At 55.3% G+C, this 16,184-nt stretch overlaps 1 protein-coding gene across 1 annotated transcript; it reads right to left on the bottom strand.

Moving 5' to 3' along the window:
- Nucleotides 1–588: 588 nt before the first annotated feature.
- Nucleotides 589–14,651, bottom strand: DNMT3L (DNA methyltransferase 3 like). The gene is made up of 12 exons (XM_058523221.1): nt 14,546–14,651; nt 13,968–14,081; nt 13,635–13,679; nt 12,912–12,991; nt 12,721–12,833; nt 11,723–11,894; nt 9,939–10,026; nt 8,624–8,712; nt 6,865–6,940; nt 6,097–6,236; nt 2,817–2,902; nt 589–754 (listed from the first exon to the last, which is right to left on the bottom strand). Exons 1-12 carry the CDS (start codon nt 14,649–14,651, stop codon nt 589–591), a joined length of 1,275 nt encoding a protein of 424 aa, XP_058379204.1.
- Between the last annotated feature and the right edge of the window lie 1,533 nt (nt 14,652–16,184).

Raw genomic sequence — 16,184 nt, forward strand, 5'->3', positions numbered from 1 at the left:
CGTCCCCTGCGCTGTCTATTCAGTTCATTCTCCCCACTTACCAAGTTTGACAGTCTACACTTTGACAAGGTTTGGTACAGTTCGCGAGGCTATAATCAGGTGGTTTTAACTATAACAGCAAATGGCAGTCGTGTGACGGCACTGGCTGTGTGTACGTGTGGAGAACGTGGAACAAGCACTTATAAGAACGTGTCCTGCTCGTTGTCCTCACGTGCACCCCCATGTCCTATAGAGGAAAATAAAGGCTGTGCTTATACACACCACCACCAAAAAATGACCACTAACTCATCACCATAAATATATTTTTAACTTCTCAATTGACACACACAAATGTTTTCAGCAGCACACTATGCACTGTAACATCAGGATCTCGTCCTGGTTAGACACGGGGTGTTTCCCCCCATTCCTCGAAGGGCATGGTGGGTCGGGGCCCTGCGTCTCCAGACCCAAAGGGAAGACGGGTCTGTAGCAACCATGGAAAATCCACAGTCAAGCGGATGAAATAACAAAGAGGAAAAAAGAGACAATATAAGGAAAGTTGTCTTTGTTCTAGGAAAAGTCATTTTTTTTCAAAGTATAGTGACTCATTTATAAAGAGGAAGTGAGTTCTGTTGAAAAATACTTGAAATATTCTCTCAGGGGGAGAAAACAATTCTTCACCAGCTTGGCTGGCCCCTGGGTGGGGGGCTTTGCTCTCTGCCTCTCCTGAGCCCGCAGGGAGGATTCCTCCTGCGAAACCAGGGCTGAGTGCCTGCTGGGAGGAGAGAAGGGGGCTCGTTACCAACCGGGCACCACGGGGGCTCCCTGAGGGCCAGGCAGGACAGTGGATGGGAAAGGGGCTCCCACGAGGAAGGCTGGCTGGTGCCGGTCTCCCTAGATTATCCGGAGGTCTCCGAGATAAACATCCACAGACGACCCCACCATGTCCTGTGACTTTTTCACCCAGTAGTGGAATAACAAGCTCTTCCTGGGTGGCAGGGGACGAGATGGTCCCCACACCTCCTGCCTCCCCCAAGGAGGAGCCGGTCCCTTGAGAGGCAGGTAGGGCAGTGGGGGGCAGAGAGGGTCCCCAAGGCGAGACCCTTGGCCCAGCTGGATGGGTCCCACTTTCAGCCATCACGGAGCAAACCCACACAGAGGAAAGGGCGGGACTCCTCTGGCAAAGGTTGGCAAACCGCATTGTGTGTCGTCCCCGAGGCTTCTGATGCACCCAAGCCCCCACACGGCACTGGGCACGTCCCCCGTGGTCCTGTGGCTGCCTGTGCTGGAGGCCCTGCGTGGGGGGCGGGCGGGCGGGGAGAACATGGCACCCCCGCCTGCAATCTGGTGCAACCCATGGGGACGAGGCTTCAAGGACGGGGCCCCCGGAACCCCCTTCTCCTGCTCGCCAGCACCTCACTGGAGTTGGGGGACATTTCTCCGTTTACAAATGAGGTGTCGGAAACACGCAGTGCCCCTCCGGGTTCTCTCCCCGCCTGCTCCCCCCGAGTGGCTCCACCTTCCGAGGGAGAGATGATGTGGCCCTCTGGACCCTGGCCATCTGGCGGCAGCTGCTGATTAACGATGTCTGCTTTCAGTGAGTGTGGGTCTCTCTCCTCACTACTAAGACAACACCAGCCGGAAAGGAAAACGCCCTTGCAATGAAGCCGGATTCCAGCTTCACTTCTGGGAACCAAGTGCCCGCCCGCTCGCCTCCCCAGGCACCTTCCTTGAGGGGAAGGAGGGGGAGCTGGTGGGGTGGGGGCAGGGGAGATGTACACAGAAGAGGCGGGATGACTCTCAAGGCCTCTGAAAAGATAGCATTCTGGAAAGCTGCTGTACCTTAGCTGCACCTAACCCCAAACCCTGGGTGTGGCCTGGCAAGGGCCCAGCCTGGGCAGGTGGGGCGGTGGGCTCATGCCACGCTGCCAGCAGGGAGAAGGCTGGAATTGGGAGGTGGGTGGGAAGAAGTTTCCAGAAACTCACTGTCAGGAGGAGGAGACATAACTTAGCTGTCCCAGAAGATGCCGTCAACGTTCAACATAAGGGCCCCCGCCAGGTGCTGTGAGGCGGGGGAAGGGAGATGGCCAGCTCCTCAAGGTCTCCGGGGGGGACATGGTGTGAGGGAAGACAGGAGAGCGAGGGCAGGTGTCCTGGGAGCAGAAAGCCTGCCCGGAGGAGCAGAGTTGGCCAGACCAGGGGCAGTGAGTGTGGTCGGGGAGCGGGTGAGGCAGAGAGAATGTTCATGAGAATGAACAGTCGCCAGAATATTCCGGCAGCGGAGGAGGGGCATGCGTGAAGGCCCGAGGCATGGTGTGTTTCAGGGACTGAAGGAAGTTCAGCACAGCCCACAAGTGCATCCTGGGTGTGTGATTGAGTGTGCATGGGCTTGTGTGAGCATGTGAGTGAGTGTGAGTGGGTGCGTGTGAATGTGAGAGTGAGTGTGTGAGCGGGTGTGTGAAATGTTTGGTGTGTGTAGGGCGAGGCAGGTGCCCCAGAAGGCTGAGGAGGGGGTACTAGGGCCAGAACGCACGTGGCCATGTGGCTCACATCCAAGAGTTTGTCCTGAGATGAGAACCTCGGGAGGCATTTGTGCAAAAAGTTGGGAAAAGGTCCCCAAAGTGGAAGGGGGCATTCCTGACCTTGACCATGTCTAGAATTTTCCGAGTGGCCTGAAGGCCCACCAGACACAGCCCCCGACCAGGACACGGAGGCTGCTCCGTGCATGGCTGTCTAGAAAACTCCCCGTTCTCTCAGACTTCTGTTTCTTTGGTGAACCCAACGCTGGGTCAGGGTCCCTCCACGCTTCCAAAGGACCTTGAATGCACAGGAAATACCTTTTCACAGCTGGGATGTTGCTCCACACGTGCACGGCATTCCAGATGGTTCTGCTGCAGATGTCCTGGATGGTCACGGGGTCGGTCTGAGGGGTGGAAATATCGGCTGGGGATTACGGTCACCTGGACAATGACCACTGTCCCCCTTGGTGCTCACAGGCCTCAGCCACCGTGGGAACCCTGTCTAGCCCTCAGAATAAGGTCAACAGTCTTTCTAGACTGACAACATCTCCCAGTTGACATTGTTTACATGTCACATTTTTTTTTCTTATAAATCACCTTATGAGGAAGAAATACGAGATACTACTTTTAAACTTTTAACCAGTAGATTTTTCATTCCCACAGGTCACACGGCCCGGGGATTCCCCACCTGCTCCAGCTCGGAGGTGGATTCCTGTGAAGGATAAAGAAGGCCTTGGTCTTTGAGCCAAGAGATGTTTTGTCTCAGGGAGATAAGAGGCTTTGCTGGCAGAAAGAAGGGTTTTTTAAAATGCCAGCATTTCACCATCCTGGTCAGGAGCCAAGTGGGCTGCCTGGAATCCTGGGGTCACAGTATTCCTAGAAGGTACCGGAAGACAGGGGGAGGAGCGCGAGGGAGGCAAGATGGACTCACCAACGCTGGGAGGGGGAGCTGCAGAAGGGAGAGAGGCATGGAGGAGAAACTGAGGCAAGAGGTCACTTAGTCCCCAACACCCAACACGAGGTGCTCTTGACTCCACCTCCCTGGACATGGGGGCTGGCAGAGGGGCCCTTGTGGACCATTCCCAAGCCCCACTGCCCCTGGACACATAGCCTCCTCCTGTGTCCAGGCACCTGGCTGAGAGGCGAGACTCACACCTGATGTACCATCAGTCACCAGAGCTGGAAGAGACAGTACCTATATTTGACAGGTCTAGATTCTTCCCTACCAGCAGCAGGAATGAGGTTCCACAGCAAAATGGGAGCAGTTACAGAAAATATGAGAAGTTCCCTTTTTGCCTACTTCTGATTTGGGGTGAAGTTTGACCTATGAAACATGTGCACAGAATGATCAGAAGTTAGTATTTTTGCTGTCCTCTGAGTTTGTGGGTGACTGGTGCCTAGGTTTTGAAATCGAGATTTTTGGTTTGACCCATGATTACCTATTCATAGATTTTATTAATAAACAGTGCAGCTTACGAACCTGTTCCTGACTGCCATGTGACAACACGTCAGTATTTTTAAAATTCCATACTTCCTAAGGAGAAGAAATAACCACAGACATGGAAGGAAGAAGAACCAACCATGAGACCACTTTGCTCAACTCTGTGAAAGTGATTTCTATAACTATAAGTAAACAGATTACATTCTAGGAAAACATAACTTACCAAATTGATCTCAGAAAAGACAGAAAATCTTAATAGAGCAGTTTCTACAAAAGAGCTACTCCTGTCTAAAACAACAGCAACAACCACCCATCCAGACAATTTCACAGGAGAATTCTGTCAATTTTTCAACTATTTTTATGATGCCAGTTTAACATGGATACTCCAACCCAACAAAGATGGCACAAAACAAAAAGACTACATACCAGCCTCTCTTGTGCTTATCAAAGTGAAAATCCTAGATGAAACGCTGTTCACCAGAATTCAGCAGTAAGTTAAAAGAGCCATTCACCACGACTAAGTGAGCTTTTTTCCAGGAATGCAAGGATGGTTCGTTATTAGGAAATCTATCTGTATGTTATAGCCTATTAATAAATCTAAAGAGGAAAATTATCTAATTATCTCCCTAGACATCAGAAAGAACATTTGACAAAATCCAACAATTATTCTTGATGAAATCGTTCAAAAGAAAAAAAAGGAAATCAATGGAAACTTCCTTAACATAATGAAATATATCAACCTCAGCCTCCATCCCAGCATCAGCTTCATAGGGAAACACTGGAAAGTGAAAGTCAGGAACAAGTCAGGCATGCCCGTCACTACTACGATTCAGCACTGTCCAAGATGACCAGCAACATCTTACGTGAGAAAGACATCCCAGGTGTAAAATCAGAAGGAAAAAACTGTCACTATTTGCAGATGATCTGCTCAAACACATAGCAGGTCTAATTCAATCGACTGAAAACTACTATAATCCATAAGGTGGTCCAGTGAGGCAGCAGGAGGAAAATTAATGTGTAGAAATCAAGAGTTTCATGTACACAAATCCAAACCAGTCAGATGATAAAATGGAAGATTCTAATTCCCATTGGAGGAAAAAGACAGGTGGGACTTGGGAATGCCCCTAATAAGAACCGTAGAAGAGAACTTGGGGCCCTCTGTGGCTGAGACAGGAAACAGCTCCTCATCCGTCCCCTGCTGGGGGCACTGTGGATGGGCATGGCCCCTGCCCAGGGCAGGTGGACAACATCTGGGCAAGTGACCCCTTGTTTACCCTTTGATCCAGCTGTCTCACTGCTGGAACTGATCCCTCAGGGAGTCCCACACACGCTCCCTTGCCGTGGTGTTGTTTGTAACAGCAAAAGATCAGAAACAAACCCAGTATCCATCAACAGGGAACAGGCTGAATATGTTATTTTATGTCCATACAAACTAAAACTGCACAAAGTGAAACACACAAATTAAGAATGAGGAAGGTGCTTTTGCAAAGGAAGGATTTCCAAGCCGATTGTTAAGTGAAAAAGAGGCAGTGCAGAGCGACAGCGTAGGTGGATTTGCTAGTGTTTGTGTAAAGGAACCTGGAGGTAATGAAGACACTGAAGATGAGGGCGTGGGGACAGGTGGGGGCCAGGTGGGTAGGAGACTTTCTGCTGTAAGTTTGTGAACATTGGAACGTGGGGGAGACGTCCCGAGAGGAGGGGACACCAGGCCCGGCCAGGGGCTGTCCTGTGTGTGGGGGAACGGGGAGGGACTCAGGCCAGGTCAGCCCTGGATGGACCCGTCACTGAGGCCAGAAGTAGCTGCTCGAATGGTCAGGATTTGGATACGTGGGGAGTGTGTGTGTGTGTGCGTGCGATGCTGCACAGGTGTGTGGTGTGTTAGTGACTCGTGTGCTGTGTACTGTGGTGCGTGATGTATGTACACGTGTGTGAGTGTGTAGCGTATTCACACGTGTGTTTGAGTGTGTGGTGCCTGAAGGGGATGCCCCCCGAGGCCGCCAGGCCGGGCACGGTCTGTGCCTCATGGGCCCTGCGAGCTCTGAAAACTCAGGTCCCGGGCTGGGATCTAAGTTGTGTCACCCCCTGAAAAGGCCAAAGTGTCCCTCGGGGAGGCACCGGCCTGGCTGGCACCCCTGGGACCGCAGCGCCTGCACGCACCTCCAGGAAGCGAGTGGCCACGTCCCGGTCATCTTCGGTCAGCACGAGGTTGTCCACAAACATCCAGAAGAAGGGGCGCGGGCTGCCCGGCCGGGGCCTCGCGTACTGCAGGACGCGGTGGAACTGGAACAGGTACCACCCTGGGGGGGCGCGAGTCCAGGTGGTCTGGGCTCCGCCGGGGCGGGGACACGGGGCTCGAGGGCGGGGCTTAGCGGCGCTGGCGGGGGCAGGGGGACCACGACAGCTTTGCTCCAGAGTGGCTGGCCTGGACCCCTGTGTCGCCTGCTCCCGCCAACAGCAAATGGGTCTCAAGGCCACAGGGCTGATGTCACCCCGAGCGCAGACCCCAGTCTCACCCCTGCACCCCGGTGTCAAGAATGGACAGAGGCAGTTAAAACGACACAGGTGCGAGAGAAGCCGGCCGGTGAAGAGCACGGGCTATCTTCTTTGGTAAATAATTCCATTCCAAGGAAACGTGCTGCAGAGACGCCAAGCACCGAGGTCGCCCAGGGGGCACAAGGGGAGGATCAGGGGTGCGAGGCAGTCTCTGGGGGGGATGGAAACACTTGCGCTCTCGATGGCTTCACGGGGATATGCATGTCCCAACCCACCAAGTGTGTGCGCTGAGTATGGACAATTTATGTGAGTCAGCGATTCATCAACGAAAAATGCAGACAATTCACCCCCCTGAGGAGGGTTGAGGTGGCATGGAAGGGGGTTGAGGGGGACAGGAGGGCCCGGGAATGTGAGCAGACTGAGGTCTCTTACCGGGAGGATGGTCACAGGCATGGCCGAGGGTGGGTGTAGAGCCATACACGAGGTCGAACGGGCCCCATTCTTCCACCTGTGGGACATGGGCACACCGGGGGCTCCTGAGTGCCAAGTGGTCACCACAGGGCCGAAGGCACCTTGTATGTCTGACCCCGTGATCACGACAAAGCTGGCCCGCTCAGCCTGCAGGGCCCAGGGCAGGGGCAGGCAGGAAGGCCCACTCGGTCGGACCTGACACTGTGGTTTCTCAGTCACCACCAGCCCCGGGGATGCACAGAGCCCGGCTCTGGTCAGCTGAGGAGAGGCTGGCCCTCCTGGGAGCACTCAGAATCAGCTGATTCCAGATGGTGCCCTTACAGCACCACTCCTAGGAGGAAGACACAATTATCCCCAAGGATTCTCGTGGTTTTGTGTGTGTTGCTGGAAAATACAAGACGTGCCCTGACATGACAGCAGCAGCTGGAGGTTAACAGCTCGGCTACAATCTTCCCTGCCAAGCGAGAACAGCTCTCACGCAACAGCTCCATTACACTGTCACCCCAGGACATCCAGGGAAATCCCCTGTCTGACATGTTCCTGCAGCCCGGCCATGTGTGCGGGCCTCTTGTCCCCGTCGTGCACCCCGTCTCCAACGTCCAGTCCTGAGAGGGAGGCCTCCTGCCCCGAGGGTCTGGGACAAGAACGCGGGCTCCAGAGATGCTCCATGGTGGGGCATCTGAAGGGGTCGGGACAAGGGTGGGACATGGGGTCCTGGGCAAAGCCCACGATAATGAAGTCCATGGGGTATGGGGTTCAGGTCCAAGGGCCATGTGAGGTGCACCCTCCCCCACAAAGAGGCCTGTCCTGGGCCTCAGGGCAGGGGAGACCTCCGGAGGGGGTGATGGAGCTAGATGGCCACCAGAGAGGAGGGCTAGCCCCTCGGACACAGGCTTCCCGGCCAGACCAGCAGCAGAGCTGTGAGGCCCTGGCAGGTACACGGCGCGGGGTGGGGGGAGGCGGAGCAGACCCCCACACTAGCCTTTTCCTTGCTGCTGCCCCTTCGATGGCAAGCGCTCCTGGTACCCCCAGACCCTCTGCCCATGTTTGTCAGGCTCTCAGGACGATGGGTTTTAATCTTCTCTCCTTGTGTGAGTGGCTGTGTCCTGGCATGGGGCAAGAGATCAGGGTCCCCCTGCCCCAAGGCCCCCAGGATGAAGATTCTTGGCCCTTTGCCAGCTGTGCTGAGGGGCTCGTGGCTAAGCTGGGTGTTTGCGAATCATTTTTAGGCACTTCCTCCAAGGCCACCATCCCGGGGCAGCAGGAAGTAGCCTTCGAGGGAGCCGGAACATTTTGTTGCAGTGTCCGGAGGATGTTTCATCAGCGGATGTTTAGTTCAAGACTCAGCACTTTTACTTTAGAGAGAGGGTGGGGGGCTGACCCCTTCTCTGGGCAGCACCAACCCAGGGGGTGGGACTGGCCCTTGGAATCCAATGAGCTGGACAGGTTTGGCTGATGGCTCTGCCCTGGGCTGTGGGCAGCGTGGGGGCCACAAAAATGCCCCTGTCATCTCTTCCACTGTGGGGTGACAGCCAGCTACTGTGCCGGTGGGGTGCTAATTCCTGCGAGACCCCCCACATTGACCTGGCTGGGGACAGAGCTGTGCAGCTGGCCCTCCCCAGCCTCCTCCCCCTGCCACCCCCAATCCACGGCGGCCCCCTGACGGGTCTCTCGCACCTGCTCTTACCCTGGCGTCTGGAGGAACACGAGCAGTACTTACGTCCCTCCTCACTGTGTTGGTGACATCATCCAAATGTTTCAGTCTTCCTGGGTCAGAACCGTTTTCCAAAAAGCCCAAACTCGTTAGCTCTGGGTGGACAGAAGCAAGGACACAGAAGGGCCAGTGTTGATTTTCACATGGAATCAAAAGGCCGACGACTGATCAGAAAGCACACCTGTCATCGAAGAGCAAACTTTATCTTCCTAACGACATGACGGGACTAAGGATGGAGACATGTGTTGCGTCATAAGCTAAGTAAGCAAACTCCACTGAGGAGCAATTTAACAAAGTCAAGCCATTTGTTGCAAAACCAGGCCTTCCTGGGCTGCAGTGTCGTGCTCTGGGTTAGGAAATCTGCCGGGCAGTGGAGTCCACGCTGATGTCACCCAGCCAGGCTGTGTGAGAAGAGTGTGGGCGGCAGGAGCCCCGTGTTGGCCTGGGAGAGTCTGCAGCCTGGAGGAAGGAAGACGAGCCCAGAAAGGATCTTACAAGTCCGACTAAGGGACGCATGGTCTGGGCGGGGAGACGAAGGCTGGGTGGCCTTGGGCCGTGACTCTGGGGTTCCTTCAGCACCCCCAGCAGCATGACCTGGCAAGTTGCATCCACTGTGTGTGGGTTTCAGGCCCCGCATCCCTGACATGGCTTCATGTGAGGCCACGGTGATACTACACCAAGCACACAGCACAGTGCTGGAAGTGGGCGGATCCCCGGATTCCATTTGGCAGGAGACTAAGCAGCGTTTTCACGGATTCTTCTTATGTCTGCTGGGCCCAGAAGAATCCATAGGATTTCCAAAGGCACCAGCAGGTGGGGCTCAGCGCAGGGTCCAGAAGGGGCAGAACCCTCAGGTAAGGCTGGAACGTGGCCGGCCAGGTGAGCCGGGATATTTGGGTGGAGAGGAGGGTGCAGGGACCCCTAGGAGGGGCAGGGCCTCCCTGCAAGGTGGTCAGGTGTGTGGAGGAATCTAAAGTGGACCTTGGTGTTAGGTGGCCATGCACAGGGCCGTCCCGGGCAGAGAGCCTGGGCAGAGAGCCAGCCCGTGGCCTCGTTAACGCCTTTCACACCTACCATCCTGCTTACGTGATGCACTTTCCTCACGGCATCTCTTCCGAAGGAGTGCGGTCTAGGCGCTCCTGCACCCTCCCCCCTCCCTGCATCCTGAAAATGCCAGTCATTTCAGTGCTCAGCCCTCAGCCCCAGACGCTCAGCGAGTGAGACCCTGGGGATATTCTGGTCCCCCACACACATCGTGTCCCTTGTGGGTCTGTCTCTGGGCATCTTCCACCGTGAATCCTCTGGACGTCACTGCACTCACCTTTCTTGATGTCACCAAAAAGGGACAGTACCCGGACTGGCTCTCTTTTCCACACAGGCACAGTTTTATACATCTCAAGGGGACTCGCCTCCAAATTTGAAAAAAAAAGGACATTCTGACGACTCCCTGGTGACAGAGCCGTCAGTCACAGGGAACATTCTTTCTTGCCCGGCAGAGGCATCTCTCCTGGATGAAGGGGACAACTGAGGCACACCTGTAGAGGCCGCTGGCCCCACCCTGATCACCCTGCCCCTCCCCTCCACCCCCATGAAGACTCCGTCTGCCCCCCAGGCTGAGGTCTCCCGCCCTGACCCCCACCTCGGCCACCTCCAGCAACAGAAAGGCAGGTGCAAGGATTTTCTGACTGTGAAGGAACATAATTCTATCCCGGAGGAAACACTTCCCTTGTATTTCTTGGGTAGAGTCTCACATCTGGGGGACTCTGAATATGCACAAGAGTGGGATTCACCCAGTTCCTCTCCTTCCCCACTGGGGGCTCCGAACGTGGGCCCCAAGCTGCCAGTCCCCCCCCAAGCTGCCAGTGTGAGGCCTTTCCCAGGCCGTGGACTGGGACCTGCTGGGCTGAGAGGCAGCACCTCAAGTTCAGCCTCGAAGGAGCCCCACTGAGGACAAAGGTCACAGGGAGGCTAGTGGAGAGCACCCGCCCTCCCCTTCTGGGACAGAGACTGGGTTGTTTCATTTGTAAAGCACCCTCAGAGCCCCCTGCCCCCCAGGAGGTTGCACTTGGGTGGTGTCTGGCCGCTGGCAAGCAGGGCATGGAGCTGCCGACTGTGGGGGACCTGGCCTAAGCAGGGGGCTGCCCGCACCGGGGCTTGAGCAGATAGGACAGCGCCCAGCACGGACAGTGAGTAAATGAGCCCATGAGTTTGGGGAAGGCAGTGGTCCTGGGCTGCCTGCAGGAGGTGGGCAGGTGAGGAGGGTGGAGGGTCCTAGCAGAGGTGAGCTCTGATGGACACTCTGGGACACCCGTCCTTGCTCCCTGGTGTGCCATAGGAGCCGAGCGCATCCCCTCCCGACACTCCAGCACTGGTCTAGCATCAATAACATTTCTGAGTATCAACTTCATTTTCTTTCTGAGTGAAAATCCTCCTGCAGCTTGCCAGCATGGGGTCTTTCTACATTGAGATGGAAGGTTGCTGCCACTGCATGTACCCAAAAGAAGGCTCTATAAGGAGCAACACGTGCCTTGTTTTCCAAAGAGACCATAAAGGCACCTGCAGACAGAGGTCTGCCTCTCAGGCCACCCTCAGCCAGGATGTCATCCTGAGATCCTTAACTAAATTACATCTGCAAAGACTCTGTTTCCAAAATAGGTCACAGTCACAGGTAGCAGGGTTAGGACTTGGATGTGTCCTTGGGGGGGACACAGTTCAACCCCCTTTGATGAGGCCACAGCCCCTGCCTAGCCCCCTGACCCTCGAGAGGTCCCATGTCTGTGCCTCTGCCCCAGCGTTTGCTCCCACTTGCTGGACTTAGAAGCACACCTCGGCTGAGCCCCTCTCTCGCCTGCTACAGATGCCTCCTTCCCAGGCTTGGAAGAAACAGAACTGCCATGCTAAAATAATTTTTAAAAAATAGACCATCTATGGTCTGTAGTGGAACCTGTTATCAAAAAGGAAAAGGAAAAATGTGCATTTGCTTAAAAGCCTCTAACTTCACCACGAATCAGAGCAGATGGGCATTTTGCAACAGTAACCAGAGAAAACCAACAAAGTTAGGGCCGCTGCACATCCGTCTGTCCCTGAAGCTGCGTGGCTCCTTACCGCCTCCCGGTCGTAGAAGGCCTTCAGCCAGCCCCGCCACTTCCTCCTCCTCTGCAGCAGCCCGCTGCGGGGGAAAGGCAGGCACAGGAAGCACACCCAGTTACTCATGGCTTGAACTTTCTCCGAGGTCCCGGGGCTGACCAGGGTGTCAACACACTCGAAACAATAGCACCTAGAGTCAAACAGAAAACCACAGTGACTGAAATGACGTTCCCTCTTCCATCAGGTGGAATCTCAGAGGGTAGGTCTGCAGGCAGAGGAGAGCCTGCTCCTTGCTTCGGAGCAAGCCATCGATGAAGCACACTCGGGCTCAGGTGCAAATACAAAGTTGGCCCTGTGGTCTCTGCACTCTGCGTGGTGGGAAGGCAAGGCTGTGGACCCAGGGACCAGTCCCTCTTAGGGACCTAGAGCCACAGGAACCAAGTGGTCTGCAGAAGACAGTGGGGGATTCACGGACAACGACAGATTTCAAAGAACCCCCTAAGCCACCTGTCTTGCCCAAACTCCAGTGCCTGCAGAAACAGTTAAGGTCTCCCAGTAAACCAAGTGCAGGAGCTCCAGCTGGTGGGGGAGGGTTTGGGGAGGGGGGAGCTGTAAATACGAGGATGGTCCAGAAGGGCTGAGGGAGGAGACCATGGATGGAGCTCACGTTGGCATGCAACAAGGAACCAACATACCCTTGCCTGTCTCCTGCTGTGACCAGTGGCCCCAGGGGTGCGGGGTTTCCATCACTGCCCTACGTAACAATTCAGGGAACAGCTATGTCTTGGTGATAATAATAATGAAAGAAAAATTGGAAATGCAAATCTTTTGTCAAGGGTCTGCACCAAATGAGATATTTGAGATGGAAATGGAAAGCTTTGGAGAATCTCATCCTTTTGTAGGGAAATCCCTCCGCACCCGGGATGTATGGCTGAGAAGGATGGGAGTTTCCTAGGCTAGTGGGTAGGGGCTCCTCTGGCCCTCACCCCAACCCCCACCCCGGGCCCTCGCCTCACCGGGTGCAGTCCGGGTTTTCGCAGATGAGCAGCGTTTCTCCGGAGCAGCAGATGGAGCAGTAGGACTGGTTCCCGTCATCATCGTACAAGAAGAGGCAATCCAGGAACCTGTCCTTGGGGAGAGCAGAGCCCAGCTAGCGCCTCCTCTGCTCCCGGCCTCCAGGAGCCACCCCCCTCACCTCCCTGCTTACCTTGCAGGGAGCGCACATCCCTCCCTCAAACAGAGGGTGCTGTGTGTACACCTGGAAGCTTCCACAGCAGATGCACATGTCTAAGGGGACATCCAAAGTGCAACGTGTCATGACAACGTCAACCAGAGCGACAGACTAAGGAATAAATTTAACAAAGTGCAAGACCCGCACATGGAAAACCACAAAACGTCGTTGAAAGAAATTAAAGATCTAAATAAATGGAAAGGTATCCCACGTTCATGGGTCAGAGCTCTGAATAGTGTTAAAATGGGGAGCCTCCCCAGATTGGTCTACAGATCCCTCTCAAAACCCCAGCCGGTTTTTTTTTTGCAGAAACTGACAAGCTGATCCTAAATTGCATATGGAAACACAAGGGATCCCGAACAGGCAAATCCATCCATCAAGAAAGCAGATTCGTGGTTACCTAATGCTTAAGGGGAGGGTGAGGGATGGGGAGTGACTGTTAATGGGTATGGGGTTTCCTTTTGGGGTGATGAAAGTGTCCTAAAATCAGACTGTGGTGATGGGTGCACAACTCTGTGAATATACTAAAGGCGCTGAACTGACACCTTAGATGAAGTCTCCAGGGCCTTGGGGCTGGTGGAGGGAGACAAGCACTGCACCAGTGGTGTTCACTGCCTTCTTCTCAGGATGGACGACTGCATGAGGCTGCAGCAAGCCTTTCCCCTTTCCCTGGGCATGGGCAGGTGTACAGTCACTCACCTTCTATGTCTCGGTGGTTAACCTTGACTTCATATGCAATAAGATCTGGAAAAGAAAATAAGAAGTGGACTCTTCCTTCTTCTGCCTACCTCTAATTTAAACATGGCCTAGAAGTGAGCGTCCCAGGTTGAGCTTCTGAAGTCACAGGAGCCAGAGGACCCCCACTGCCCCCTCCCCTCCACCTTTCCTGACACATTAAACATCCGAGCTTGGGGGGAAGCCCTGGCTGGGGCCCCTGCCCGAGCATCCACACAAAACCTGGAACCCCAGACGTTGCCCAGGCCTGGAGCTAGCGTCCTGAGTGATGGGGCCAAGACTTGCATGAGCCCTCACCTCGGGGGGGCCCTGGTGAAGGCGGGGAAGACAGCTCGCTGGAGCCCACCAGGATGATGTCCATGCTGGGCTCTTCCTCTGGGTCCAGAACTGGGGCAGCCACCACGGGATGCCACGCCAGGAGACAGGACATGCATAAGCAAAGGAGGAAATCGCTGGTCAGCTTCTGCCTGGGAGCCCCTGGCCCTTAGCATGAGGGGCGGAGCAGACCACCCACCTCCCACAGTGACACTCACCCCTCCAGACCCAGATCAAGGCGCAGGAAGACCCGCGGTGAGTGCCAATCTTGAGAGGGGGTTTGCTGTGTCGCCTGTGGCATGTCCCTCCCTGCTCGGATTCCCACCACAGTGTTGGCTCAGGTGGGCTTCTGCCCACAAATGGGAGGGCAGGGGGTCTCCCCAGGGGCAGAGGGGCCACCACCTACAGAAGCACCTGCCTCCATCTGTGTCCACCCACAGCTGTGGGTCCCTCAGACACCCCCATGCTCCCTCCTCCCACAGGGTCCCCAGACCCCAGCCTGTGGTCTCTCCTGGTCACACCCTCAAAGGCGGTAGCCTGGGGAGAAGGAGAAAGGGTCTCACGGATTTCACAGGACGGCTGCCACCGCTCCTCCTCCAGCTGCCGGGCTGGGTCCGAGCCATCCAGGGTCTCCAGGATCAGGGTCCCCGGGGAGGAGAGGGCCATGGAACCAGGGGAAGGGGCCCCCCAGAAACCAGCAGGAAAGGGGTCAGGTGGACGGACTGGGGGCCCAGGGGAGTGGGCGGCTGAGGAGCACTGGGGGTGGGGGGTGCGCAGGGTCCTTGCGTGACGTGCGGGGGCGGGGAGGGGCGGGGAGGAGGGGGCAGGGAAGCCCTCCCCGAGAGAGGGTATTGGGTGGGAGGACGAGGCGCTCATGGCGGGGGTCTTGCTGGGTGGGGGGTTAGGGAATCAGGGTGAGGGGGGAGAAGAGCCCTCAGGGTGGGGTGGGGTTAAGAACTCAGTACAGGAGGGGGCTGGGGGGGTGGTGCTAGGGGGTTCAGGAAGGGGGTGCTGAGTGAGGGGTGCAGTTAGGCCTGGGGGGTTCAGGTCAGGGTGGGGAGCTCAGTGGGGTGGGGTTCGGGCGGGGCGCTCTGGGGCGGGGCTGAGGTGGAGGCGGGGCTCAAGGAGGGCCGGGGAGGGGGAGGGAGTTCCGTGGGGGCTTCAGGAGCTGGGGGGTGGCGTCCAGGGTAGGGGCGAAGGAGAAGGATGAGGAAAAAGATCTAGGGGGTGTTTACTACAGTGGGGCCCTCGGTGGGGGCGGTGGAGGGAGGGGTGGGGGGGGCGCTCAGGGCAGGGGTTGTCCCACAGGACAGTGCTGGGTGAAAGTGGAGGGAAGACCCTGGGGGGCATAACACTCCCCTCCCCATGTGGCCTGGGCTGGGCCTGGTGACTGCCGTGTGAAAGTGCAGAATGAGGTCTGGGCGCAACCTTGCAGTGAGAAACCTCACAGACACCCTGCACCACGTGATCGCGGTCAACGCCAACAGTGGTGAGTCATGGTGACAGTGTGAGCCCTGGACACAGGTGGCAGAAGGGCACTTCAACTCTGTCTTCCTCCCCAAAACCTGCAACCCCTACCTCTACCCATGAGAAAAGCACCAGAAAATTCCAGCAGGGGACACTCTACAAAATACCTGCCAGTACTTGTCACAACTGTCAAGGTCATCAAAAGCACAGAAAGTCTGAAAAACCGTTACAGCCAAGAGCAGCCTAAGGAGACCCGACGACTAAATGTCACGTGGGATCCTGGGACAGGAAGAGGAAATCTGAGTAAACTGTGGCTTATTCAGTTAATACTAATGTATCAGTATTGGTTCATTAATTGTAACAAATGTATCATTCTAACCAAAACGTTAGTGATACAGGAAACCAGGTGGGTTTATGGAAACTCTGCTAGCTTCACGAATTTTCTGTAAATATAAAACTGTTCTAAAATAGTTTTTTTGTTGTTTTTACGATACAGTATTATTAACTGTAGTCACCATGCTGTACATGACATCCTCAGGACTTATTCATTTTATAACCAGAATTTTGTACCTTTTGATCCCCTTCACCCATTTCACCCCCCACCACCACTGGCAACCACCCATCTGTTTGTTCTCTCTGTATCTATGAGTTCAGGGTTATTATTATTATTTTTTTTGGTTCCACATATAAGTGAGATCGTATGGTATTTGTCTTTCTCTGTCGCTTAGCATA

Source organism: Diceros bicornis, chromosome 27 (assembly GCF_020826845.1).
Source record: "Diceros bicornis minor isolate mBicDic1 chromosome 27, mDicBic1.mat.cur, whole genome shotgun sequence".
NCBI lineage: Eukaryota > Metazoa > Chordata > Mammalia > Perissodactyla > Rhinocerotidae > Diceros > Diceros bicornis.